At 40.9% G+C, this 22,901-nt stretch overlaps 2 protein-coding genes across 2 annotated transcripts in view; both read right to left on the bottom strand.

Annotated features, from left to right (window-relative positions):
• The window catches only part of spdl1 (spindle apparatus coiled-coil protein 1), a 33,990-nt gene extending 33,375 nt beyond the window's left edge, over window positions 1-615 (bottom strand). The window contains exon 1 of the mRNA XM_085183990.1: window positions 537-615. The gene's annotated coding sequence lies outside the window, so the exon portion shown is untranslated. The remainder of the gene's footprint in view (window positions 1-536) is intronic.
• A 3,240-nt stretch (window positions 616-3,855) lies between these two features.
• On the bottom strand, window positions 3,856-19,925 carry trappc11 (trafficking protein particle complex subunit 11). The gene is made up of 30 exons (XM_085183831.1): window positions 19,569-19,925; window positions 18,856-19,084; window positions 18,515-18,684; window positions 18,348-18,418; window positions 18,116-18,230; window positions 17,935-18,034; window positions 15,463-15,536; window positions 15,265-15,361; window positions 13,041-13,174; window positions 12,652-12,793; window positions 12,387-12,480; window positions 12,130-12,209; window positions 11,252-11,330; window positions 9,967-10,021; window positions 9,630-9,775; window positions 9,293-9,354; window positions 8,985-9,117; window positions 8,652-8,782; window positions 6,995-7,120; window positions 6,723-6,916; window positions 6,487-6,635; window positions 6,282-6,403; window positions 6,064-6,183; window positions 5,895-5,960; window positions 5,311-5,467; window positions 5,116-5,227; window positions 4,939-5,030; window positions 4,635-4,768; window positions 4,260-4,427; window positions 3,856-4,169 (listed from the first exon to the last, which is right to left on the bottom strand). Exons 2-30 carry the CDS (start codon window positions 19,057-19,059, stop codon window positions 4,128-4,130), a joined length of 3,369 nt encoding a protein of 1,122 aa, XP_085039957.1. The 5' UTR covers window positions 19,060-19,084; window positions 19,569-19,925; the 3' UTR covers window positions 3,856-4,127.
• Between the last annotated feature and the right edge of the window lie 2,976 nt (window positions 19,926-22,901).

The following is a 22,901-nucleotide window of genomic DNA, read 5'->3' on the forward strand; positions in this document are numbered from 1 at the left end:
TTTAGATAAAGGGGTAAAGGACTACAGGCCTTGTTCCATGCTGAGGGGGTAATTATTGTGGACATAGCCTTGTGCATGAAGGAATGGCTGAGAGAAAAGAATTGTAGAAGCTATACAGGTCACTGAGGCTTTAAATAAATGCAACCGTTTATGCTAACGTCTATACCGTGTTCTCGTTTATTTTGTAAGACAGTGCTATACGGCCTTAATTTCCTTATTTTCAATTAACCTGAAGCTAACGTCCCGCTGTTAATAAGATTAATAGTGACAGTAAATGTCCAAGAGGACAATAAGCAACCGCTACAGCAGATAGTAAAAGCATATCGGCCAAAAAATGTCAACAAGTCAGGTAAAGATAGCTAGCTCCTGCTCAGCCACACAATCTAAGCCTGGGGGGGGAGATTTCAATATGACAAACTCCGAACTAACGATATTTTCTTTTAATTAGCAGCAACAACTCTACTGCGGGCAGTTCTTCTACTGACGAAGTGCCAATAAGACAGATAAACAATAACAAAAACAAGGATTAAATATACCTTGTTAGCGATCAGTCAAAGCGCCACAATTTGAATCCGACCCCAACCAGTTATCGCGACATCTTGACTCGGCGAGACTTTTTGGGGATTCGTCAACCTGGCGCTGTTGAGATATCGCCCTCTAGGTATGGAGGACCGAGACACTTGCGCACATCCAAATAAACAATTTCATTGATAAATAATTAATGGCGCAATTAAATATTCATTAGTACCTTCATTTACACATGATTTTTTTTTTATTAAAGGAATTAATGTTGTGATAAATTAATGGACAGTGAAAACAGTAGTTACAAATAAATATTTCTAAATGTATGAATCCATTGATAAATTCAGTTTATTTTGATTAAATTTAAAAAATAGTGAAATATGTATTTAAATTCAACAGGCTTTGGATGGTAGTGAAGAGATACCAGATGGCTGGGAATGTACAGCTGCAGTGCAGAGGGAAACTGCCAAGGCGGAGCTGCTCTTTAGATAAACTCTGGACAGAGATCTGGATGTGGAAAAGTAAAGAAAGTAAAGAGAACGGCTTGTAATGAGCTGCATGTGAGACCGAATCTAAGCAAGGTGAAAAGGACTTTGGCTAGGAAGAGAAATCAAGCTGGTAATGTTGTGCAGCATGTTAGAGAGATTAAGGGTGCAAATGGATATGCGACTCTAGTGGAACGGATTTTAATTGTGGGTTAAAGGAGAATGATTAGGAATTAAAGTAGAGGACGCAGATTCAAACATCACATGTCACCCTGTCCTCCACAAAGTTGTTACACACTGAAGGAAGACAAGGTTCATCCAGGTGCACATGAAGGTTTATTGCGCTGAAACACAGCAAAACAGTTCAGTGTTACTGACGGCTTCCATTGTAATAACTGGCCTGCGTTACTTTTGTGAGGGATTATTTTGCCAGTTACCCGTTTGGCTGCGCCGCCACTGCCACCTACTGGCGAAACTAAATATCGCCCTTACATCACATCAGGTGAGAGCAAATGAGCTTTTCGCTCTGTGTTATGATGCAAACGACTGTCACAACAAATAGCAAAAAAAAAGATGATGGGGGGGGGGGGGGGGGGCACGAACACATAAGGAACACATCTGAGACTTGTTCTTAATGCTCAAAATACTCAGGGTGCCACAAAGTGCATGTTTCTAGTCTCCTGTGTGGGTGTTTCCTCATCTCTCGGAAGAGTCCGAGCTGTCATCCACAAACGAACCTACACAAAAATTGAAATTATAAAAATCTACCAATAAAACAGCAGTAATTTAATCACTTCTGTGACGGCTGGGAAATGCATTTTTATTCGTTTTTACTGCATTTAATGTAATCATTACAATATTCAGAGAGAAATTGTCTTTGAAAAATATAAACAGAATCAATTTCAGTTTTGTATCATTAAGTTTTTTCTATGAAGATCTGAAAAGTGGCAAATGGACTCGTTCTTTTACACTTTTTTATACTCAAGCACTCAAAGTGCTTTATATAAGTTTTTTTTGGGGGGAAGAGAGGTTTCTGTCCAACATTCACACGTTTGTGCTCTGCTGAAAGTAACAATTCAGTATCTCACCCAAAAATGTTTTAGATAACTGGTGGAGTAGGGCTTGAACCACCAACCTTCTAACTGGTAGATGATCTGCTCAATCCTCTGAACTTCAGCTTCAGTGTGCGTTCTGGATCTTTACCAAACATTTTATGAGGTGTACAGATTATAGCTGCAGTTTCTATTTTAAGATATTCTGTTTCTAAGACACGCATGTTATTTCATAGCATTATTACATTTATCTCTTATATTTACCACATTCCACACATGAAATTTAAACACAACACCATATTTTCTTTAACCTATTTAAGTTTATCGAATTATATGAAAACCCAGAGAACATCTCAGAATTGTTCCTGGAAGTCCAGGAATTCTGTAAATCCAGTGTACTTTGCCCTGAAAGTCCGTTTGCTAAGACACAGGGGAGTCTGATTAGAATCTGCTGTTACATTAAATAATCTCCAAATTTGCATAAAACGGCTTTAGTTTTTATTTTTTCGGCTGCAGCCCCGAATGTGTACTGGTCTGAGATCAGCTAAAGAAGAACAAAAACAAATCAAATATGGGCTGAGTCTACCTGCATTTGATCCAATTTACATATTAATGCCTATAATACTTAATTGTTCTTAACCCTTTAAAACCTGAACTATAAAATCACTCTTTAATGTTTTGATAATGGAGTGTTTGCTGAACCTTTAGACAATACATAAAAAAAAAATCAACTTTTAATCTGCATATGAGTTTTAATTTGTATCACATTTGCTACATAAGCCATATTTTTGCAATGTAGTCATTAAAAATGTGTCATGCACTTTATATGATTTCATGAGGTTAAAAAAAGTCACACTGATGATGTAGAAGTCTGGAAAACTCACAAAAACACACAACTGGCTTTAAAGGGTTCGATTATTTCACGGCCAAAAGGTAAAAAAAAAAAAAGCAGCAAGGAATAAAGTTGCATCTAAGAATCTGTATTTATTACTGATGCTCATTCAGGAAACACAAAGGCTTCAGACAATTAATAAACTTGAGCTCCTGCTACTATTCGCACACAGAGATCTTCAAAGAATCGTTTGAAGTTTATCAGCAGACGGTGATTTTATACCTGTTGATATTTAGTCTGGAACATGTTCCCATGGCGATGTACATCAGTAAGTATTAAACCAGCTTTGCAGCGCAGGGTTAGCCCCAGAGTTAACCCTGAAACTCTGCTTCACAGGCCTCAGATGCTCAGATGTGATTTTCATCACCTTCCAGGATCAAGTAGGGAAATTTAGCTCGTTATGCAAATGTGTAAATGACTACAGTGTGGAGTCACTTTACTTTAGCGTGGTTATAATCTGAGTGCTGACAGTACAGCTCATGTTTGGTGAGTTAACAACCTGCCATTTTTGAACCAGCCAACAAGCTTCAGTGAATTATTAAACTTAATGTGGAAAAATCTGCAATTCCTTTATTGGCCAATTAAAAGTATTTGAAATTTTTTTTTCCTGAATTATAAATATGTCTCTTCTAAACTAGTCTAAGAACTAAGAAGCAAAAATGAGCTGGTCAGTCTCGGGCCCTATTGTTAGCATTACCTGATCACTTTACTAGTGCTTAAAATCAATGAACCAAAAGAAAATGGGCAATAGCGACAGATGTCTATCTTTTCTATACTGTCTTTCAGTACCAACTAACCGTTTTCCCACTTCTGAACATTATGACCCTCAACTTCATCGATATAATGTAGCCATTTTTAAGTATGTACAATTGTCTCACACTTTCACGGTTGTAGACACAGCAGGTTTTGATCACTTCAGTTTAATCAAATCTTCATCACATCCTATTCATATATTAAACTTTCCTCAAATGTCCATAAAGCTCACATCAGATTCACACACGATCTTAGCTGTTAAATGATCATTGGTGCTCGATGCTTGCTGGTGTTTGGTCAACAGATGATCTAAGCAAATAGTGTCAATAATGTCAATCTCTGTGGTATCATACATCTAGAACAACCTGCAGCACACAATGCTGCTTTTTCTTTGTATTTACAAGAAACACTTTCATTTTCTCCTCAAGCTGCAGCAATGGAGTCATCCAACTGTCGACCCTGAGGCTGTGGAGAAAGACAGAAACGATGCTTCAGCCCAACAAAAAAAACATCTCCACGGTTACCTTGGTGTTTATGGGTTTCTATGTGTGTTACCTTGACGAAGATTCGCTGGGGCAGGAAGCGTTTCAGGGCTTGAGTACCGAAGTTGGGGCAACGTGGCAGGCTGATGTTGAGCTGTGGTAGTGTTTGGTAACCAGCCATCAGTGGATAGTAGTTATACAGCATCTCCTGCTCTGAACTGGGGAGGATACGGAGACGCACCTACACACACACACACACACACACACACACACACACACACACACACACACACACGTAGTTTTATATTTACAGATAGATAGAAAACACACACATGCAAGTGCTGCATGAAAATCAGATTTTCAGTACTGATGAAGCACGATGACATCACCAAAACTGTCCATCAATATGACCCGCCCCCCACGATTCCTACAGGTGGCGCAGCTGTACCTGTTTGAGACCAGAAAACATGAAGGCATCGGATGGTTCCACGGCCATCTCCACCTCCTGCACCAGAGCCGTTCTGTTCTCTATGTGGTAACGCACAGGAAGAGACTCCCTGACTCGCCCGAATGACGGTAAATCTATAGCCAAAAACATCAAAACACAACAATGTGACACCACCAACAGAGGTTAACATCTTTCACAACAGCAAATGCAAATAATGAGAACATTTCTTGAATTCTACTTAGTGCATTGGAATATTATCTGTAAAATCAGGAACACTGTGTGCATGCGATGCTTGCATACTGACCAGCGTGGATGTACAGAGGCACCATCTCCAGGACCACATGAGGCAGACTAACTATAGTCTGGATGAGAGGACCGTCTGGACTGGAGGAGTTTCTGTCAAACAGAGTTTTAGAAGTCTGTTCAAGCCCTCTGAAAACCCAGCAGCAGCATGTCACAGCCTCCATTAACGTGTACGTACCTCCTCCATGATATCAGGTACTGTCCTGTAGCCACCGTGTTATTGACGTTGGTCTGTGGCGGGCATCGGAGACAGAAACACTCACTGGCACACTCCCCTGTTTGTAGAACAACTGAACACGAGCACACAATTTTTACTTTTCAGCGATAAATTTAAACAGGTAATTTTAGGTAACTATTTTAAGTAATCGGGTACCTTCCTGTAACTGTGACCGAAGCTGCGGTGTGTTACTGGTCACAGTAAGAAGCTGCAGAGAAGAGGAAGTCAGGAGGAGAGGCCACGGAGACGACGACACGATGTCGGTCATTAGGAGAAAGGGAATGTCCACTGATACTCGGTCCAATGGCTCAAACTGCAGCAGCACACAGACGCAGAGACAATAATAATACTTTTTATTAGACTTACTATAAAAAGACTCATTATCGTACTTTAACAGGTGAAATTTATTTAATCGAATGCAAACCAAAGCTCCTGCTTTTCTCTTTACTTTAACCTTTTTCTTACTTATTTGTACTTGCAGTGTTTGTCTGTTTCATTTTTTCTCTACATAATTTGATTCTAATTCTAAAAGCAGCATCATACAAACAGCTTGTTGAGGTAGGTGTATGCTAACTTACTCTAATGTAAATGTAATCAGACAAATCTGGATGTTTCTCATTTCCCGCTTTTGTATTTTATGATATTAAGCTCATGCCCTCTACCTTTGCCCCCTTAAAGATCCCCTCACACCTCCCTGACTATTAGTAAAGTCCAAGCTAAAATAAAAACTAAATACAAACCTTGGTGGACACAAACTTGACCGAAACCTCAAATGGAACAAGTGTCTCTATGGTTACCGTCTCATCCTGGAGAAGAAGAAAAAGAGAGGTGTAAAGCAGGAAAACAAATGTTAGCATCTGTTTATCGCTGAGCCGTCTGTTAGCTGTGCGGGTCAGACGAGCTTTCTACCTTGTGACACTTGCACATAATCTGTCGTCCTTCTACGGTGGTGTCGATGGCGTAGGCCACGTGGAACAAGAAGACCCTGGGTCCGGTTGATACACACTTGACATACACGCGTTTCTCCAGCTAGAGGCAAACACACAGCTCACAAACTCACATTTCTTCTTTTGCTGTGAAGAACCTGACAGTGTTGGTGTTTTGCGTGGTATGCTGAATTGACTCACCTTTTCGCCCGGGTTCAGCTCTCCCAGAGGCACATCGGGGAGCAAAGAAGGCGCGCTGTCATCGCAAAACTTTGATCCGTCAAGTGTCACGTGAGTGGTCTGGCCTAGATTGGCATCCTGACCTGAACAAGCAAACCAAGACAAACGCTAAATTAGCATTCGTATGCTGCTGTATGTTATTGAAATGATTGCAGTACCGATGTACCTGGTTTGAGGCCAGCAGTTAATTTAACATCTTTAGCCATGGCCTCCTCCTGTGATTGCACAGTCAGCTTGATGCAGTACATTTCATTGGTGAGCGCAGGAGGCTGGTGGCTCAGCTGAACAGAGATCTTTGGGACTCTGGAGATGATCCTAAACAAAAGAAGCATTTCTGCTGATTCGATCCCAGCACGGACACTGCTCAAACTGACGGGTCGGTAACGGCGTTTTCTGACTCACATGGTGCTGTGCTGCACGGTCAAGCTGTCCCAGTCCAGCTCCTGGCGTGCTTCGATGTTACGGCCCCAACGCCGTGAACACCTGCTGGCCTGCAAGGCTTCCTGTGCAGACGCAGCGTCTCCACCTGCTCCTCTCCAGCTCACAAACACACAGCGACCACCGTCGCCACCCAACATCACCTCGATACCCGTCATCTATAACAACACACATATTAATCAATGTTTCTATCCATGTCTCTCTCTCGCAATCACAAACAAAAAAATCCTCCTTACCTCTATCTTCTTACCAACATCTTCAGTTTTTGCCACAAAGCTGAAGTTGTAGCAGGTGGTTTTTCCTGGTAACAGACTCATGGCCTCCTGGCCCGACCACTCTGCCACACACCACTGGTTATACTCCTAATAAACAAAAACACCTTCATATGTCACATACGATACCCCATCAGTGTTTTATGGCTGAGGGATAGGAAGCTAAGCTACTGCAGCATAACCATGAAGAACAGTGAACGTAAGGTTTGTTATTTCAGTCACAGCTGTCTGAACTAAACGAGGTGAACATGAACGAGTCTGGGTTTTATTACTGCAGATGTTTTTGAACTAACCATGGTGACCATGCAACATAGATGGTGATAATTACTAGGGGTGCAACGATACTCGTATCGATATTGAACCGTTCGATACAGTGCTTTCGGTTCGGTACACATATGTATCGAACAATACAACATTTTTAATTTATTTTATCAACTTTCCTTCTGACGATGCTGTCTGTGTTGAGCACTCAGTGGATCTGCGCTCGACAGTGCAGCCTAGGCGGAGTAGTCGAACGCAGATTCACTGAGCGCAGGGCAAGCTAGCAAGACAGAAGCTAAGCTCATTGCAACATGGCAAATTGAACCTCCCCCACCCTCATTCAGATCTGGCGTTTGGAACTATTTTGGTTTTCATGTGACGTATGACCCTGAAGGTAAGCGCGTCATGGACTAAAGTAAAACAGTATGTTGGATGTGCCACACAATGCTCAGTTACATGGGTGGGAAATAGTGCGTTAGCGCAGTTAGCTCGTTAACGTGTTGGCTGTCCAGCCCCACGCACGGGGCGATCCGCGGTAGCTCGTTAACGGAGATTTGCCGTGTTGTGGCGGTAACGTCATTTCAGATTAACGCTGACAGCACTAGTGGGAACACAACGAATATGACTGCACATTTACTCCGACATCATCCTCGTGCAAAGACAAGTGGAAGCAGACAAAAACAACAAGCATGCATGCTACAAACTTTACCCGAGTCATTTAGACAGCCGTTAGCACATGATTCTCCTTATGGGGACCTGATATGTTTAATATGCTGCTGAGAATATAGCCCAGAAGAAGCGTATAGTAGAGCTTTTATTTTGGAAAGAGACATTTCTCTGTAATAAACTCTCTTTTCCAAAGATGAGGGATTTCTCCATCAGATAGATTTATTTTTTATTACTTTGTTGTTTCAGCAACATTACATTTAAAAACTGTACTTTTGAGTTAAAATATATATTTATAATTTTAATAAATGACAAATTACAAAAGGCATGAACATTTTTTTTGTATCGAAAAAATATCGAACCGTGACACCAAAGTATCGAACCGAACCGTGAATTTTGTGTATCGTTGCACCCCTAATATTTATATATGAACATATATAATATGTAATTATATATATATATATATATATATATATATATATATATATATATATATATATATATATATATATATATATATATATATATATTATATAGTAATTACAGAAGTAAATAAACACAAGACTGAATGTGTTCAGTTTGTGTGGACTGAGCGCACACCAGCTCACCTCAAGCTGCTTTTGTGGGACGCTGTACAGACAAAGCGCTCCAAGCTGACATCACACCTGGAGGTGGAGATGCAAACAGCACGTACCTGGTTACTGAGGCTGACAGCTAGCTTGCTGAAAGACACGGGATGAGGGCAGTCAGCTCGGAGGAAGACCTGCAGTTGGACAGGCTGGTCCACGTGGAAACTGGGAGACTGGAATTTGGCTTTACACTGGACTGGAGTAAGAAACAAAGGACAGCTATTATAACCCATTTATAAAGAGATACAGAAGAATGCTGCATCATCTTATTACTTAAGAAGGATGTCATTTTATACTAAACCCAGTATCGTTCCTCAGCATGCACCTTTTCTTCCTGCCATTTACACGATAAAAGAGGAACTAAACCCCTGTTTTGAGCGAATCGTGTGTTTACTAACTGAATGGGATGTAGTCTTGCACTTCTATAGTTAGTTCGTTCGATCCAGCCAAAGCCATGCGGTCATTCCACAAAGACCTGGCAGCAGTGACAGAAGACGGATCACACTCCGGCTCAGCATCTGGGACCTCGTTCTGGAAATTAAAATATGTGGACGCATCAATTTTGATTTGACCTCTGCTCTGAGCTTTACAACACAGCTTCAAACTGCAGCTTTTAAGCATTTCATTCCTACGAAACGCACTACAATTATATTAACGTTTGAAATCCACAACATGATTATTTGATTTGTGGAAGCCTTCAGCTCACCGTGAGGACTTTGATGAGATTCCTCTCAATCCTTGACTTTTGCTCCTCCTTGAGGGTGGAAGCTAAAAGACAAGATCAGCGTGAGTCTTCTGATCTGATATTATTCAGTTTTCCACTCAAACGTCATCTTTAATATTTTAAACATCCTTGGACAGCTGCAACAAATTTCTCAGATTTACCACGCAAGTAATAAGAAGCTGAGCTGCTAAACAAAAGAAGGAAAAGTGTCAGCAGCAGTTTCTAACACCACCCCACAGATCATCATCACAGGCATCTTTTGTTCTTTAACTATTCCTGATGTTTTGTCGTAGAGTTTTCAGTTCCATCTTTTTCTCACCTCTGCCCAGCAGCTCCATACAGTAGATAACGTAGTCCTTAATACTAGCCATCAGATAAGCACAGCGTAGAGCTGTGGTCAATATGGCTGTCAGGAGACCCCACCATCGCTCTGTGCGATAGTCACACATCACATAGTCCAACAGCCTGATAAGAAAACACACACAAATGAATAAAGACAATTCTTCACACAGCCTGCTTTCTAAGAGTGAGAGGTAAAAACTTCTGTTCCCCTCGTGTGATGAATTTGTGAGATTCTGGGTGTGATGTGTCCTGCTCTCAGCTTCTATATCAAAATAAAAGTGGGTTGTAACTTGGAAAAGCTGTGTCTCACTTACTTCAGCGCCTTGGTGTAGTCGTTTGCATGGTAGTATTCCTCTCCCATCTGCACCACTACAAAAGATACACACAGTGAGATGAGGTGAAACAACACAAAGCGCAAATAAAAAAACCTGTAACACAACAGCTGCGAACTGCAACATGGTCATTAGGGCTGCCACGATTAGTCGACTAGTCACGATTACGTCGACTATCAAAATCGTTGACGACTAATTTAATAGTCGACACGTCGTTTGAAGCTTTGTAAAATCACAAAAGACGCAGGAATAAGTAGTAGGATTTAAGAGTGTAATAACGGACTGAAACAGAAGATGGCAGCACTGCATGTACAAGGATGCCAGCTGCCGTTAAACCCCGAAGAAGAAGAAGCTGTGTCCCAGAATTCATAGCGCGGCCCAGCTCAGTTTCCAACAATGGCGGCAGCTAGTTAGTTTTAATATTACTCTTATTATTCTTTCTGGGTCACAAAATAAACGTTTAACATGTTTTCAGGCGAGAATGTAGCTGTGGAAACCTCAAATATCTGCTCAGTTTATCAAGACACCACATATTTTCAAAAGCGCTCCAACGTTTTCGGAGACGTCTGTTACCCACTAGCTCGATAGCTAGCCGGGGGCTAGGCTAACTAGAGCCGTGAGAACACCGGACTCCCGGCAAATCGTTTTCAAACCCACCACTGTCTTTCGCTAATCAGGTTAAACATGATATATAAGTCACTTAGATAACTTAAAAATGTTATTGTTTGGCTTTTTTTTAGTATTTTATTTGTTCCTGAGTAAATCGGTTTGGCTGAGATTAAAGTTATAGTTTTTACACAGCTGAATAAACGTCAAGCAGACAGCTGATTATCAGAAGTATGAGATGCTGGAGAATTTACTCCGGTGTCCTGTTATATTTTAGATAGCAAGGAGTTTATTAAACTTCACTGAAACAATCTGCAAATTTCATTAAAATTTAACAAACTATCATCTTGTCTTTATTTTTAGTTAGCACATACCTTAAACACTTAAAGCTGTAAGCTAATGATAGTTATATAAGAGCAGATGCTGCTGGTGCAATAAGCTGTACGTTTTACGTCCAATGGATGATGATCTGATTAGTCGACTAATCGCAAAAATAATCGGTGACTAGTCGACTATCAAAATAATCATTTGTGGCAGCCCTACTGGTGATATTAAAAAGAAAATCACCACAGTGTCGATGTTCTTTATATACTACAGGGATTAGAACATGTCCACCTGCAAGAAGGTAACCCAGCGACTATAAAATGCTAATCATACGCACTGAGGTGGCTCTTCATTCGAGGACACTTGTACTTCTTAAACTGGGCGACAGCGTTGCTGAGAAGTGCTATTATCAGCTCCTGCAGGGGCAGAGACACCAGAGGTATCGTGTTTAATTCAACCTGACAGGAACTAGAAGAAAACACAATTATGAGAATGACACAACAAAGAATCAAAGCTGAATGTTCATGTCTCCGTGTAAAGCATTTTCTGCTCTAGCTGAGATAATCTATCATTTTCTCTGCACAAACAGGACCTCAGCATATGATGTGCAAACACATTTAGATTCCCGCAACACAAAAACACAGTTCCTACATTTTTCTTGCTGCATTTAAGAATTCTACACCTTTGAGTATCTTCAATAGTACCAAGAAAAGCTGCTGTTGTAGAAAACAAACCAATCACAGATCTTTATAGGGATTGGTGTTCTGAAAAACTCAATAATCGAACCCAAAGTGCGCTTCACCTGATTTTAGACGACCAGCTGTACCTTTAGGTAACATTTTCTCATGGATCAACCACTTTTTCCAATAATGTCTGAACCTTTTAAAAGGCTGCACACTGACTTCTGTGGGCGTGTGAAGGATGCACGATGAAAAGATGTCAGCGTCTCCCTTTTAACGAGCAACATCATCGTATCACTAACATAAACAAATGATCAGCTCCCAGAACAACAAACTCTACATTTTAAGCTACTTCACAAACCAAGCTGGTCACTTTCAGATGATTTTATCAGCTACCATTACTAAACATCACTGGCATGTTAAAAATAGGCTAGTTTAACTTCATATGTCAGGCTGAGGGTGTGTGTCATTAATAACAATGATTTTTTAAAAATAAGCAGGACTAAAGCAGTAAAATATTGCTGTGTGCTCTTACAGAATGTGGTACATCTCTCTCTTTAACCTGCAGAGCCAGAATCCCCGTCTTCTCTTTTTCAGCATCTGGAGGATCAATACCTGGAAGTGAAGTGATACAGACGTAATTACTGAACAAACTCTTCACATTAAGGGTAATTTTGGAAGGTTTAAATTAGAAGTAGTGGTACAAGCACTGTCGTGTGAATTTGTGAATGAAGCAGTAGTGAACATTAACACAGTGAGGCCAGCAGTGTTGTGTATTCCATGTCAACATACTCTGCTGTCCCTGTCTCCAAGGTCTCTGGCCATAGAAATCCAGTCCTGCGCCTTGGGTGTCCAGAGGGTCGGGGGAGGGGTAACTTGCACCAGCCTGGAACAACCGACCAATAAAACGATTAAGCTGAGTTTTATATGTAATATGATCATTAGAAACCTCCTGAAAGAAGTTACGATTCAGTTGGATTTTAAAGCGGCGAGTTGATGCTATCTTTGGTGTTGCTGGTACACTGAGGCATAGTTACAGTAGCTGTACCACCATCACCTGACAGAGCTGCTGTGCCAGCTGCTTCCTGTCCTGACTGTAGCACGCAGCCTGCTGGTAGTAAAATCCAGGGTTCTGGGTCTGGATTGCCGTCAGTCCCAACTTTATAGCTTCATCAAACAGTTCCCCAAATGACTGGAACCTGAAGGGGCAAAGTCGAACAGACATGATGTATGGATATGCATTATGAATAAACATGAGTCCTTATATAATTTACTGCGTTCATGTACACTCATTAGAGGACAGGTGTGGGCCTTTTCACTGTGGAGTTTGCATGTTCACAATTAACATATTTTTATTATAAGGTTTAATCACTTCATCTTGTTCCATACAGAGGGTGATGGACATGTGTAATTTCTGTGTGTTCATATCCAATGAGCGTATCTCACTGTTTAGACATCCACGCAGAGTGCTCAAAGGCTAGTTCAGCGCTGCCAATCTTCTTCTTACAAAGGTCGATGTGCTTTCTGAACTGGGCTATAGCATCTAGAGGAGTGTTATGCTGGAAACACAGGCGGCAGATCTGCAGACACCGAGAACAGGAGAGAAACACAAAGGGAGAAGTGTCACAAAAAGTACCGTTTAGTTTATAGTATAGTTGGGAGCAATGTTCCCTCTAAGCTGCGCACTGCTGGCACGTCTCTGTGCACAGAAAATCTGCGTTGCGCACAAAAAGAATCTAACCTGAAATGAAATTAAAATTAATACTTTAACAATTCTGTTTTACAGTGTGAGTCAGTGAGTGACTGGCTGATTAGAACGATGCCACCTTATCCCACAGTCCAGCCAATGATGCGATTCGCATATACGCAGCTAATCAACGTGGTTGACAGGCTATGACAGCGTCCTTATGTGCCGACACCGGTGTTTTAGCAAAGGCTGATGTGGAGTGAAGCCACGTTAACGACAACGTGTACAACCATTGGAGATGTGAGCAGGACAGACGGAACAACTGACGGAAAAAGTGTGGACTTTATACCAGTTTTTAAATTGTGTTGATCGGCCACGTAAAACCAGAGATATGATAAAATATCTGCAATGTTTGGTTTTCTTCCTGAATACTGTCGTTGTTCATATTTCCTGTGCGAAGAAACGGTGAAAACAGCGTTTTATAAGGAAAACGCTCAAAAGCCTGTGAACAAAAACAACACCAAAAAAAAACCCCTCAGCCTTTCCTATTGGTCGAAAAATGTACCATGTCGACCAATCAAAACATGGTATGGCAACATGGCATTTAGTTGTTTAGGAAGGGGGAAGTTTTAGGAGTGACAGCGTGTTTTGAGATGTGAGAGATTTGAGACGTTTAGGCAAATCTTGTGTAGTTAGTGTGTAGTTAGTGTGTAGTTAGTGTGTAGTTAGCGTGCAGTTAGCGTGCAGTTAGTGTGTAGTTAGCGTGCAGTTAGTGTGTAGTTAGCGTGTAGTTAGTGTGTAGTTAGTGTGTAGTGTAGTCAATAGTTTTGTTGTGTGTCAGAACAATGAGGCGACTGCTGAATGTTACAGGTGTTACAGCAGTGACACATCTGCTGTTGTCAGGCCTGCAGGTATCAGGCTGTTGTTCTCCTTCATCTCATAGTGGACAGAAATTATTTTTTGGAGTGACACAAATAATTTGTGTGGCATCACATTTGATGCAGAACAGCTGATTGTTCTGTAAATAGTTTGAAATGTTTATTTAAAAAACACCTTGGCTGCATTTTTAGGTAAACAGCTGCAAAAAGACTGTTGTTTGCAAAACTCAGTTACTTTTTTGAAGAAGTAACTATATAATTAATTACCCAACATTGGTCATTATTTACTGTATTTTGCAGACAGAGTTACAAACTCTCTCCCAGACCACAGACTCATAATACAAGTCAGAGCTTTATAAAAAAAAAGAAAAGAAAGAAAGTTGTGTTTTCAAAATTGGAGTTCAAGTTATTTTTACTTCCAATAGTGTTAACATGCTACAGGTCATGAACAAGATTTTTTTACATTTTCATTGTAAGTGGGCTAAAGCAGTTAATTAAAAGTCGTCTAACATAAATGCTGTAATTTGATTATTTTAATAAACATGTAACTTGGATGATTCGATGCTGGCGTGACCACAGTGCACACGTCTGCGGTCGCTCACAGTGGTCCAAGTGTCCGCTCAGGGAGTTTGTGCGTTCGCTCAGACACATGAAACATTAGAGGGAACATTGGTTGGGACTGTGTTTACCAGGACTGTTTGATTCATTACTTGTTGTTGGCTTTTTATGCCTAACATCTGGCCCCTGTTCCATTACTTGGCACACAGGTTGTTTTTGTGGCAAGCTCTGATCTCCTTTTTGGATTTACACCAACTCCGCTAACTTGAACTGCAACCATGACAGTAGCTGACATTAACTGCTACCTGGAGGGCCCGACACGTCACCACGTGGAGAACAAATCCACGCAGCCAAGAGCGTGTATTTGTAGTTGCTCAAGTTCCTGTTCATGCTCAAGTTGTTTGTCACAAACGACTAGGTAAATACACACGTGTGCACAGACATCGCTACTAATGTTGAGTAATTTAAAGACATGAATATGACACAAAGTCAGATCCACTGCTGTTTATCTGAAGAACAGTTACACAGAGGACAAGCACGACTGTACCTTGTAGTTGATGAATCCAGCCATAGTTTTGATCTCCAACATGTTGGTCTCATGTGATCGGAGCTCATGCACAAGACTGTAGGCAGTTCTGTAATACCTGCAGACACACAAGATAAACTGATCAGCTATTATTTAGGACGCTGACTACAGGGTTGTTCTGTTTTAGCACCTGTTGTGAATCTCAGGACACGCACTTACTTGAGAGCATTTTGGGTGTCCTGCTTCAGTTCACTGAAGAAAGCGATTTTAAACTGATGCCTGACAAACAGCAGCTGCGAACAGAGAGATTAGAAAACTGTTCAATGACTTCTTACACTGTGTTTGTCTTCCAGCTCTAAGCAGCTTTCTAAACTGTTCTATTACTGGATTCATTTGAAAAAATATTGAAATGACCTAAGATTAGGTTTAAATTCAGCAGATTATTTTTCTTTCTACAATAATCTGTTAGAGGCCCGTAACCTCCTGTGTGACACCTCTGTCTCAAAGTCGCTAAATAAGACGTTCATCTCTGTATTGTGAAATGTCACAGGTGTGAAAATGTACTCTGAGCCCAAGTATTACTAGTTAAGGTGCACCACTCTGAGAACTATTAGCTGGACAAAGTTTGGGGTCTTATTTTGATCATCTTGAGCCAGGAAAGTTTTGTCAGTAGTACCGTAATTGTCGGGCTATAAGCCGCTACTTTTTGCACAAGCTTTGAACCCTGCGGCTTTTAGTCAGGTGCGGCTTTTCTAAGGACTGTCCATGATTTTTGTGATATCGTAAGACGATTTGTTTTGTTTGTTCCGCTGTTGTACGGCACTACGTTGCCTGGCGGAAGGGCATGTGATCAAACACACAGTATCGGGGTTCAAGAGTGGTATGTTGGTCACATGTCCATCCGCCAGGCAACATAGTGCCGTACGAAGTAGCGTGAAAAACAAACTGACGAGTGGCGATAAACTTGCGAAAAGCAAGTTATGCTCAACTCCACCAGTGGATTCTGACAGCGTGGAAAAGTGTGAAAACATCCATGATCACCAACGGATTTCGAAGGGCTGGACTGCTGCATGATGGAGAGGAGGACAGCGCCACGGCCCTTCTGAGGGTGTTCGACTCTGACACTGACAACGAGGATTTGTTTGGTTTTGAAAGTGACAACGAAGGAAAGAAGCGGAGAGTGGATGACGAAGCCATCCTGAGCCTGTTCGTTTCCGACACTGGAGAAGAGGACTTTGGTGGTTTTAGTGCAGGAAGAAGAGAAAGATGGTGGTGAATGACTGACTTTTCTTCTTGTTAAAGCCGTGTCACTGCACCTGAGCCTAAAAGGTAGGCCGAATCTATTTTTCTGGTGTGCTGTAGGTTATTGTTATGTACTACATTTGTTACTCATTTATGAAGCACAGTACATGTTTCGTACTTGTAATTACCGCTACTTGTACATATACCTAAAAAGTTATGCAAATATGTACCCATAACTTGTTTTTCAAAATATTAATAAAAGGGGTGTGTCTCCAAACAGCCATCTGTTTCCTGACAATTCCCTTTGTGCATATTCTCTTACATATGATAAGTCAACATTGAAACACCTGCGGCTTTTAGTCAGGTGCGGCTAATGTATGTACAAAACAGGATTTTCCCCTGATTTTAGCTTGTGCGGCTAATATTCAGGTGCGCTTTGTAGTCCGGGAAATACGGTAGTTCTCCTACAATCGAGACACCGGTGTGCTAGGTATCAAACTCAAAACAGCTTTGTGTTAACTGGCTCAACAAAACCTTAAACCCTGGTCAGATATCAACTTTCTTTGTGAACTCAGGCTTTTTGCTTTAGGCTTTGCTCACACAAAGTTTAATGAATCAATAAAGCTCTTCTTTAATCATTAGTTAATATAGATTACACGAGTGCTGCCTACTTCATTCAGTAAAAACAAAAAAAGGCGAGTGCTGCTACAAATGAAGCAACAGAGCAATGCTGGTAAGAGTAAACTGAACACGTGATACTCAAGAAGTGGATTCAGTCTGATACGTCACATAATATATGAGGGGGTCGAAATAACTTCAGTAACCGGCCAGATCATGAATGAATTTTCTAACCTGTGCCCTTTCCACTGTTATTCCAACAGTGTAAGGCATACTGCACTGTCAGGAAATGCAAAAAAAGCTCACTGAGTGCAGGCAGCACCACAGCATAGGCCATAGAAGACAACAGGAAAAGCCAGTATTCCACACTCAGCATGTTCACTGGTTTCTAAATGGTCCGTCTACAACTTCTGATTGTAGAGTTACAATTTTCAAATAGTGCTGGCCTGATGATCAAATGCAATGCTTGCTCAATTAGCCACATGACAGGCTGCCAACCACAGAATACTTGGTGTGATCTTCTCCTTCCTAACTGAGACAATTTAACGTTAGCAGAAGAGGAACTAATGACAGAAAAATGGATGTGCATAGAAGAGGGCAGTAACAATATCGTAGAGTCATCACAGCTCGACTGATCATTTAAAAGATATAATTCGTGCATGCATCCTGTTTGTGCAATTTCTGCTGTGCACTGAGCATTTTGATAGATTCATTGTTTGCATAGCACCTACAGCTGCTGTGTAACAAACAAACGAAAGGATCAGAAACAGCACGAGACCTTTCATGTATCCATTCACTGCTCATGGAGGAACATGGAGAACATATTCATACCTGGTGGGTTGTCTTGTTCAGGAACTCTTTGTGAGATTTGACACGTCGAATCTCAGTGTAATAATAGGTCTGAGCATGTTCGTAGAACGCGTTCTCCAACCTTTACAATCACACCAAAAAGATACTCAGTGAAAACAAAATCTTCACTTTAAATCGGGTCAGTGGCTCAGTCAGTAGGTACCTTATAATGTAGCCCACTAAGTGGTCAGTGTGAGGGAGAACAAAGAGGCTCTTGCCAGACAGATCACAGGCGTGGCAGAGAGCTTGTGCCCGCTCTGATGCTACCAGGTCCTCTCCTGTGAAACAAAGATGATAGGTGTCAGCATGGTCTACAGGTTTGTTTGTTTTTTGCATGACTGTGAAATAAAAAAAGCTGCCATGAGCACATATTGGTATTTTGTAGAAGGCTCTACCTGGAGGCAGAGGAGTTTTCTTCTGGATTAAAACCACAGCCACTTTGGTGTTTCTACCCTGAAGACTGGTCCTAAAGGTAGACAAATGCCACACAATGGAAACAACTCACTACACATTTCCAAGAAAAAAAAACCCAAAGGCATTTCACAAATTTCATTTCACCCACCTAACAATCTCCACTTTAGTTGCACATTCAGACTGTTTCTCTTTCCACTGCGGGTCATCCCAGTCCAATTCATAGAACAGGACTACAAGAGCAGGTACCAGGTTTAAATGTTTGTTCATCCAACCGGTTTTCAGGATGCCTTTAGGGATGTACCACTCATATGATGTTCGCTAGGCACAGAAAACAGTATTGTTGATAGCAGTTAGTGTTTTCCTACATTTTAGGAGTGATGCTGTTATTTGCAAGTGTGAAAACGACATTCAAGTAATAGTTTGAGTTTTACTGGGATATAATATAGTGTAAATTTCAACTTGTCAAAGATTTCTCAAGCTGCAGCTCACCTTAGTGCGACATTTTGGGTACTCGTGGTCTCCTGGTAGCACTTTGAAAGAGATAGGGACTCTGTCAGCACGACGATTGGCACAGAAGGCATCCCAAATGGCCCGGTGCACAGCATTGTATACCACATCCAGGCCAGTCAAAGCCACAAATGCCATGGGCCGGCAACATAGCTCTGGAGGAAGCTCCCACTGGGACCCTGCCATCCTGATGGTTCAACAATAGATACACCTACACAAAAAAGGGCAATATCACTGCAGCAGCGTCAGATAGCCCCATACATCAAGCCTACAGTTCAATCAATAATGGTCAATTATTTCCAATCAATACTCCGTGTTTCAACAGTTTGGTGATGGAAAAAGAATGAATGTATGTAAAATATATTTTTCGCAATCACAACGAAATCCAAGAGGAACCACTGAAGATGAACGCAGGCAGAGTTGGGACACGCAGCTGAGTATAACAAGTATTTACAGTATACGAAACAAAGCTCGACACTTTTGAAGGAGGAAAGTAAACATACAGGTCTCCCATTTATACAAAAATAGGTTAAATGCGGACAGCACTGTATACATTCTGACGACCAGAAAAATACAATACAAATACAGACGCCTTAAGACAGAAGCGGAACTGAAACATGATTCGGCTAACGTTAGTGACACTGCATTTAGCGTCCGTAATAAAACACGTACAGAATCACGAAACGACAACATACCTCAGTGCATCACTTCAAATGAATTTGTTAGGGGCTGAGCTCAGCAAGCTTGGTTAAGTTAGCTAACTGTACTTTATGTACTGTTAGCAGATCACTAGCGTTATCTTACAAGGTTAACGCTTAGCGTTAGCTAGCCAATGGGCGAGGTTGCAAATGTAACTAGTACATATACACCAGGTTTAGTTCCACACTGCGTGACTTCTTTCTAGCTAAATTCTACCTCCGGTCACCACAAGAACACGATGTGTCAACCTCGAAAAGCTAGAAAATGACAGCTACTTTAGAAGCGATTGCTGAAGGAACAACAAACTCCAGCTAGTTAGCGGTCTAGCAGAAGTTCAATATCACTTCCGGTGCGACTTTTCAAAATTAAAGTGCCGTTGAGTACCAGTTTTTTGTGGTTTGTTCTGTCAGGTGACGTTTTTTTGTTTTGTTTTTTTGTTTGTTTTACAAGAAAGGGAAATGAGAAAAAATAATATAAGGATACCAATGATGGCTCTTCAAAAAACCTATACAAAGAAATCTGCTCAATGTCATATAAGAAAATTATGTTTTAGACATGATACACTGAAGAAAATAAACGACTTTGATTATTTGAATTATATTTTATATAATAACAGTATATTATTTTCATGCCTTCTTCCTTCAAAGGTTGCCACAGTGGATTATCTTCCTCCATCTCACTCTTTCTCTTGCATTCATCCATAAACATTCTCCGCAGCGTTCCTCTTTTACTCCTGTTTGGCAGCTCCAACCTTTGCCCAACATATCCACTATCTCTGCTCCATACATGTCCCAAACATCTCAGCCTTGCTTCCCTAACATTGCCTCCAAACCACCCAAACCTGAGCTGTCTGACTGATATAATAAATAAGTCTCACCATCTTCAAGCATCACCCCCACTGTTATATGATACGTATGATATTTAGTCATTGTTGCATTGCAGTCTACTGTAATATCTAAAGGATATATTGTGGTGTGAAAAGTGTTTGCTCCCTTCCTGATTTCCTTGGATGTCTGTCACAAACAAATGTTTCCAATCATCAAACAAATTACAATATAAGACAAAAATAACACAAGTACACACAAAATACAGTGTTTAAATGAAGGTGTTTATTATTAGGCAAAAAAACCCAAACCTACATGCATGATTGTTTTTATTCAGCCACATTTTTGAGTCTGAACCGTGTTTTTAAGGTCACACCATCTCCCACACCAACCGGTCGCAGCAGATGGCCCCGCCCCTCCCTGAGCCTGGTTCTGCTGGAGGTTTCTTCCTGTTAAAAGGGAGTTTTTCCTTCCCACTGTCGCCAAACTGCTTGCTCATAGGGGGTCATATGATTGTTGGGCTTTTCTTTGTATCTACTGTACAATATAAAGCGCCTTGAGGCGACTTTTGTTGTGATTTGGCGCTATATAAATAAAATTGAATTGAATTGAATTCAATCTCATTCTGGGCGGGACTTTGACTAGGCTACTCCAAAGTCTTCATATAGTTTTTCTTAAGTCATTCAGAGGTAGACTTGCTGGTGTGTTCTGGATCATTGTCCTGCTTCAGAACCCAAGTGTGCTTCAGCTTGAGGTCACAAACAGTTGGCCGAACATTCTCCTTTAGGACATTATGGTGGACAGCAGAATTCATGGTTCCATTTACCACAGCAAGTCTTTCAGGTCCTGAGGCAGCAAAATAGCCCAGACCATCACATTACCATATTTTACTGATAGTATGATGTTCCTTTTTAGAAATGCTCTGTTACTTTTGAGTTGTAATTGGACACACACCTTCCAAAAAAGTTTAACTTTTGCCTCGTCAGTCCACAGAGTATTTTCCCAACAGTCTTGGTGACCATAAAGAGTTTTCTGGCGAAAGTTTTTCAGCAGTGGTTTTTGTCTTGGGAAAAAACGCAGGCCATTCCCCCAGTCTCTTTCTTATGGTAGAGTCATGAACACTAACCTTAGATGAGGCAAATGAGACCTGCGGTTCTCTGGATGTTGTTCTGCGGTCTTTTGTGACCTCTTGGAGTTATCGCTGCGCTCTTGGGGTAATTTTGGTCAGCCACCAAAATTAAGGTTCACCACTGTTCCATGTCTTCTCTTGTGATGGCCACATTCAATTCAATTCAATTCAATTTTATTTATATAGCGCCAAATCACAACAAAAGTCGCCTCAAGGCACTTCATAGATACAGAGAAAAGCCCAACAATCATATGACCCCCTATGAGCAGCACTTTGGCGACAGTGGGAAGGAAAAACTCCCTTTTAACAGGAAGAAACCTCCGGCAGAACCAGGCTCAGGGAGGGGCGGGGCCATCTGCTGTGACCGGTTGGGGTGAGAGAATGACATGACATGACACCAATGCTCTGATACAAGTTTCTAACTTGAAGTTGCATTTTCCTCGAACCACCGCCTCAAAGCTTGCTCCAGTGCAGAAAATCACACGCGATGTTTTGACCACTTGAATCACATAAGTAGTCAAAATCATCAATTCTGCTACGTAACACGAGACGCTTTGTAACACCCCAGTGCCATGTGAACGTGTGTTTTCGAAAGCTGGAGAAGTTGTCAGCAAGAAAATAAAGAAAAGCAGTGGAAAAAATATTTTTTGTCATTAAAAATCTAAAAATCCCATGAACATAATCACACCCTCTGTTTGTATAGAAGCAACTGATCTGTCAATTCATCCAAAATTGTATTTATATCATTCACACAAACCTTTGTTACACTCAGCACACGATTACATTGTTTGCTGTTCCCTGTTTTGTCACTAGATGTCACTGAAACAAAGCTTTTAATGAATTCATCTGTTTTCTACAACTCATGAAGTGGTTCAATACTGGTTCATTGCTTGATTTGCGCATCACTAGTGTTGGCCATTTGTGGATAATTGCTCTCACTATCATTTGCTGGAGTCCCACAGCTTTAGAAATGGTTTTATCATCTCGTCCAGACTGAGATCTCAATTACCGTGTTTCTCATTTGTTCCTAAATTACCTTGGGTCATGATATCTGGCTTTTCAGGATCTTTCGGTCTACTCCACTTTGTCCTTTGTAAGCGATTTCCTGATTAATAACAGGCGTGGTAGTAATCAGACCTGGGTGTGGCTACAGAAATTTGGTGTTTACTTGTGTTATCGTTGTCTAATATAGAAATGAAATAGCAAATATGATTAATATTTAAATGATCAAACATAGAAAAAAATAGGAAATCAGGAAGTGGGCAAACAGTTTTTCATAGGAACAAGTTGCAATATTCAAGATCAGAAAATGAATCTTCAAACTTTGTAGCTTTGGTTTAGATTTCTGGACAGAAAAAAGGAAGCAAGCACTGTTG

This window comes from Neolamprologus multifasciatus, chromosome 2, assembly GCF_963576455.1.
Source record: "Neolamprologus multifasciatus chromosome 2, fNeoMul1.2, whole genome shotgun sequence".
Lineage (NCBI taxonomy): Eukaryota > Metazoa > Chordata > Actinopteri > Cichliformes > Cichlidae > Neolamprologus > Neolamprologus multifasciatus.

What these genes read in the sequence shown, in the direction of transcription:
- trappc11 (XM_085183831.1), bottom strand. Translation starts at nt 19,059, where the DNA reads ATGGCAGGGTCCCAGTGGGAGCTTCCTCCAGAGCTATGTTGCCGGCCC. An exon ending in ACTAAAGTGGAGATTGTTAG is followed by an intron (nt 18,419 to 18,514) that starts GTGGGTGAAATG and finishes GTCTACCTTTAG; the next exon opens with GACCAGTCTTCAGGGTAGAA. An exon ending in TTGGAGACAGGGACAGCAGA is followed by an intron (nt 12,210 to 12,386) that starts GTATGTTGACAT and finishes CTTCACTTCCAG; the next exon opens with GTATTGATCCTCCAGATGCT.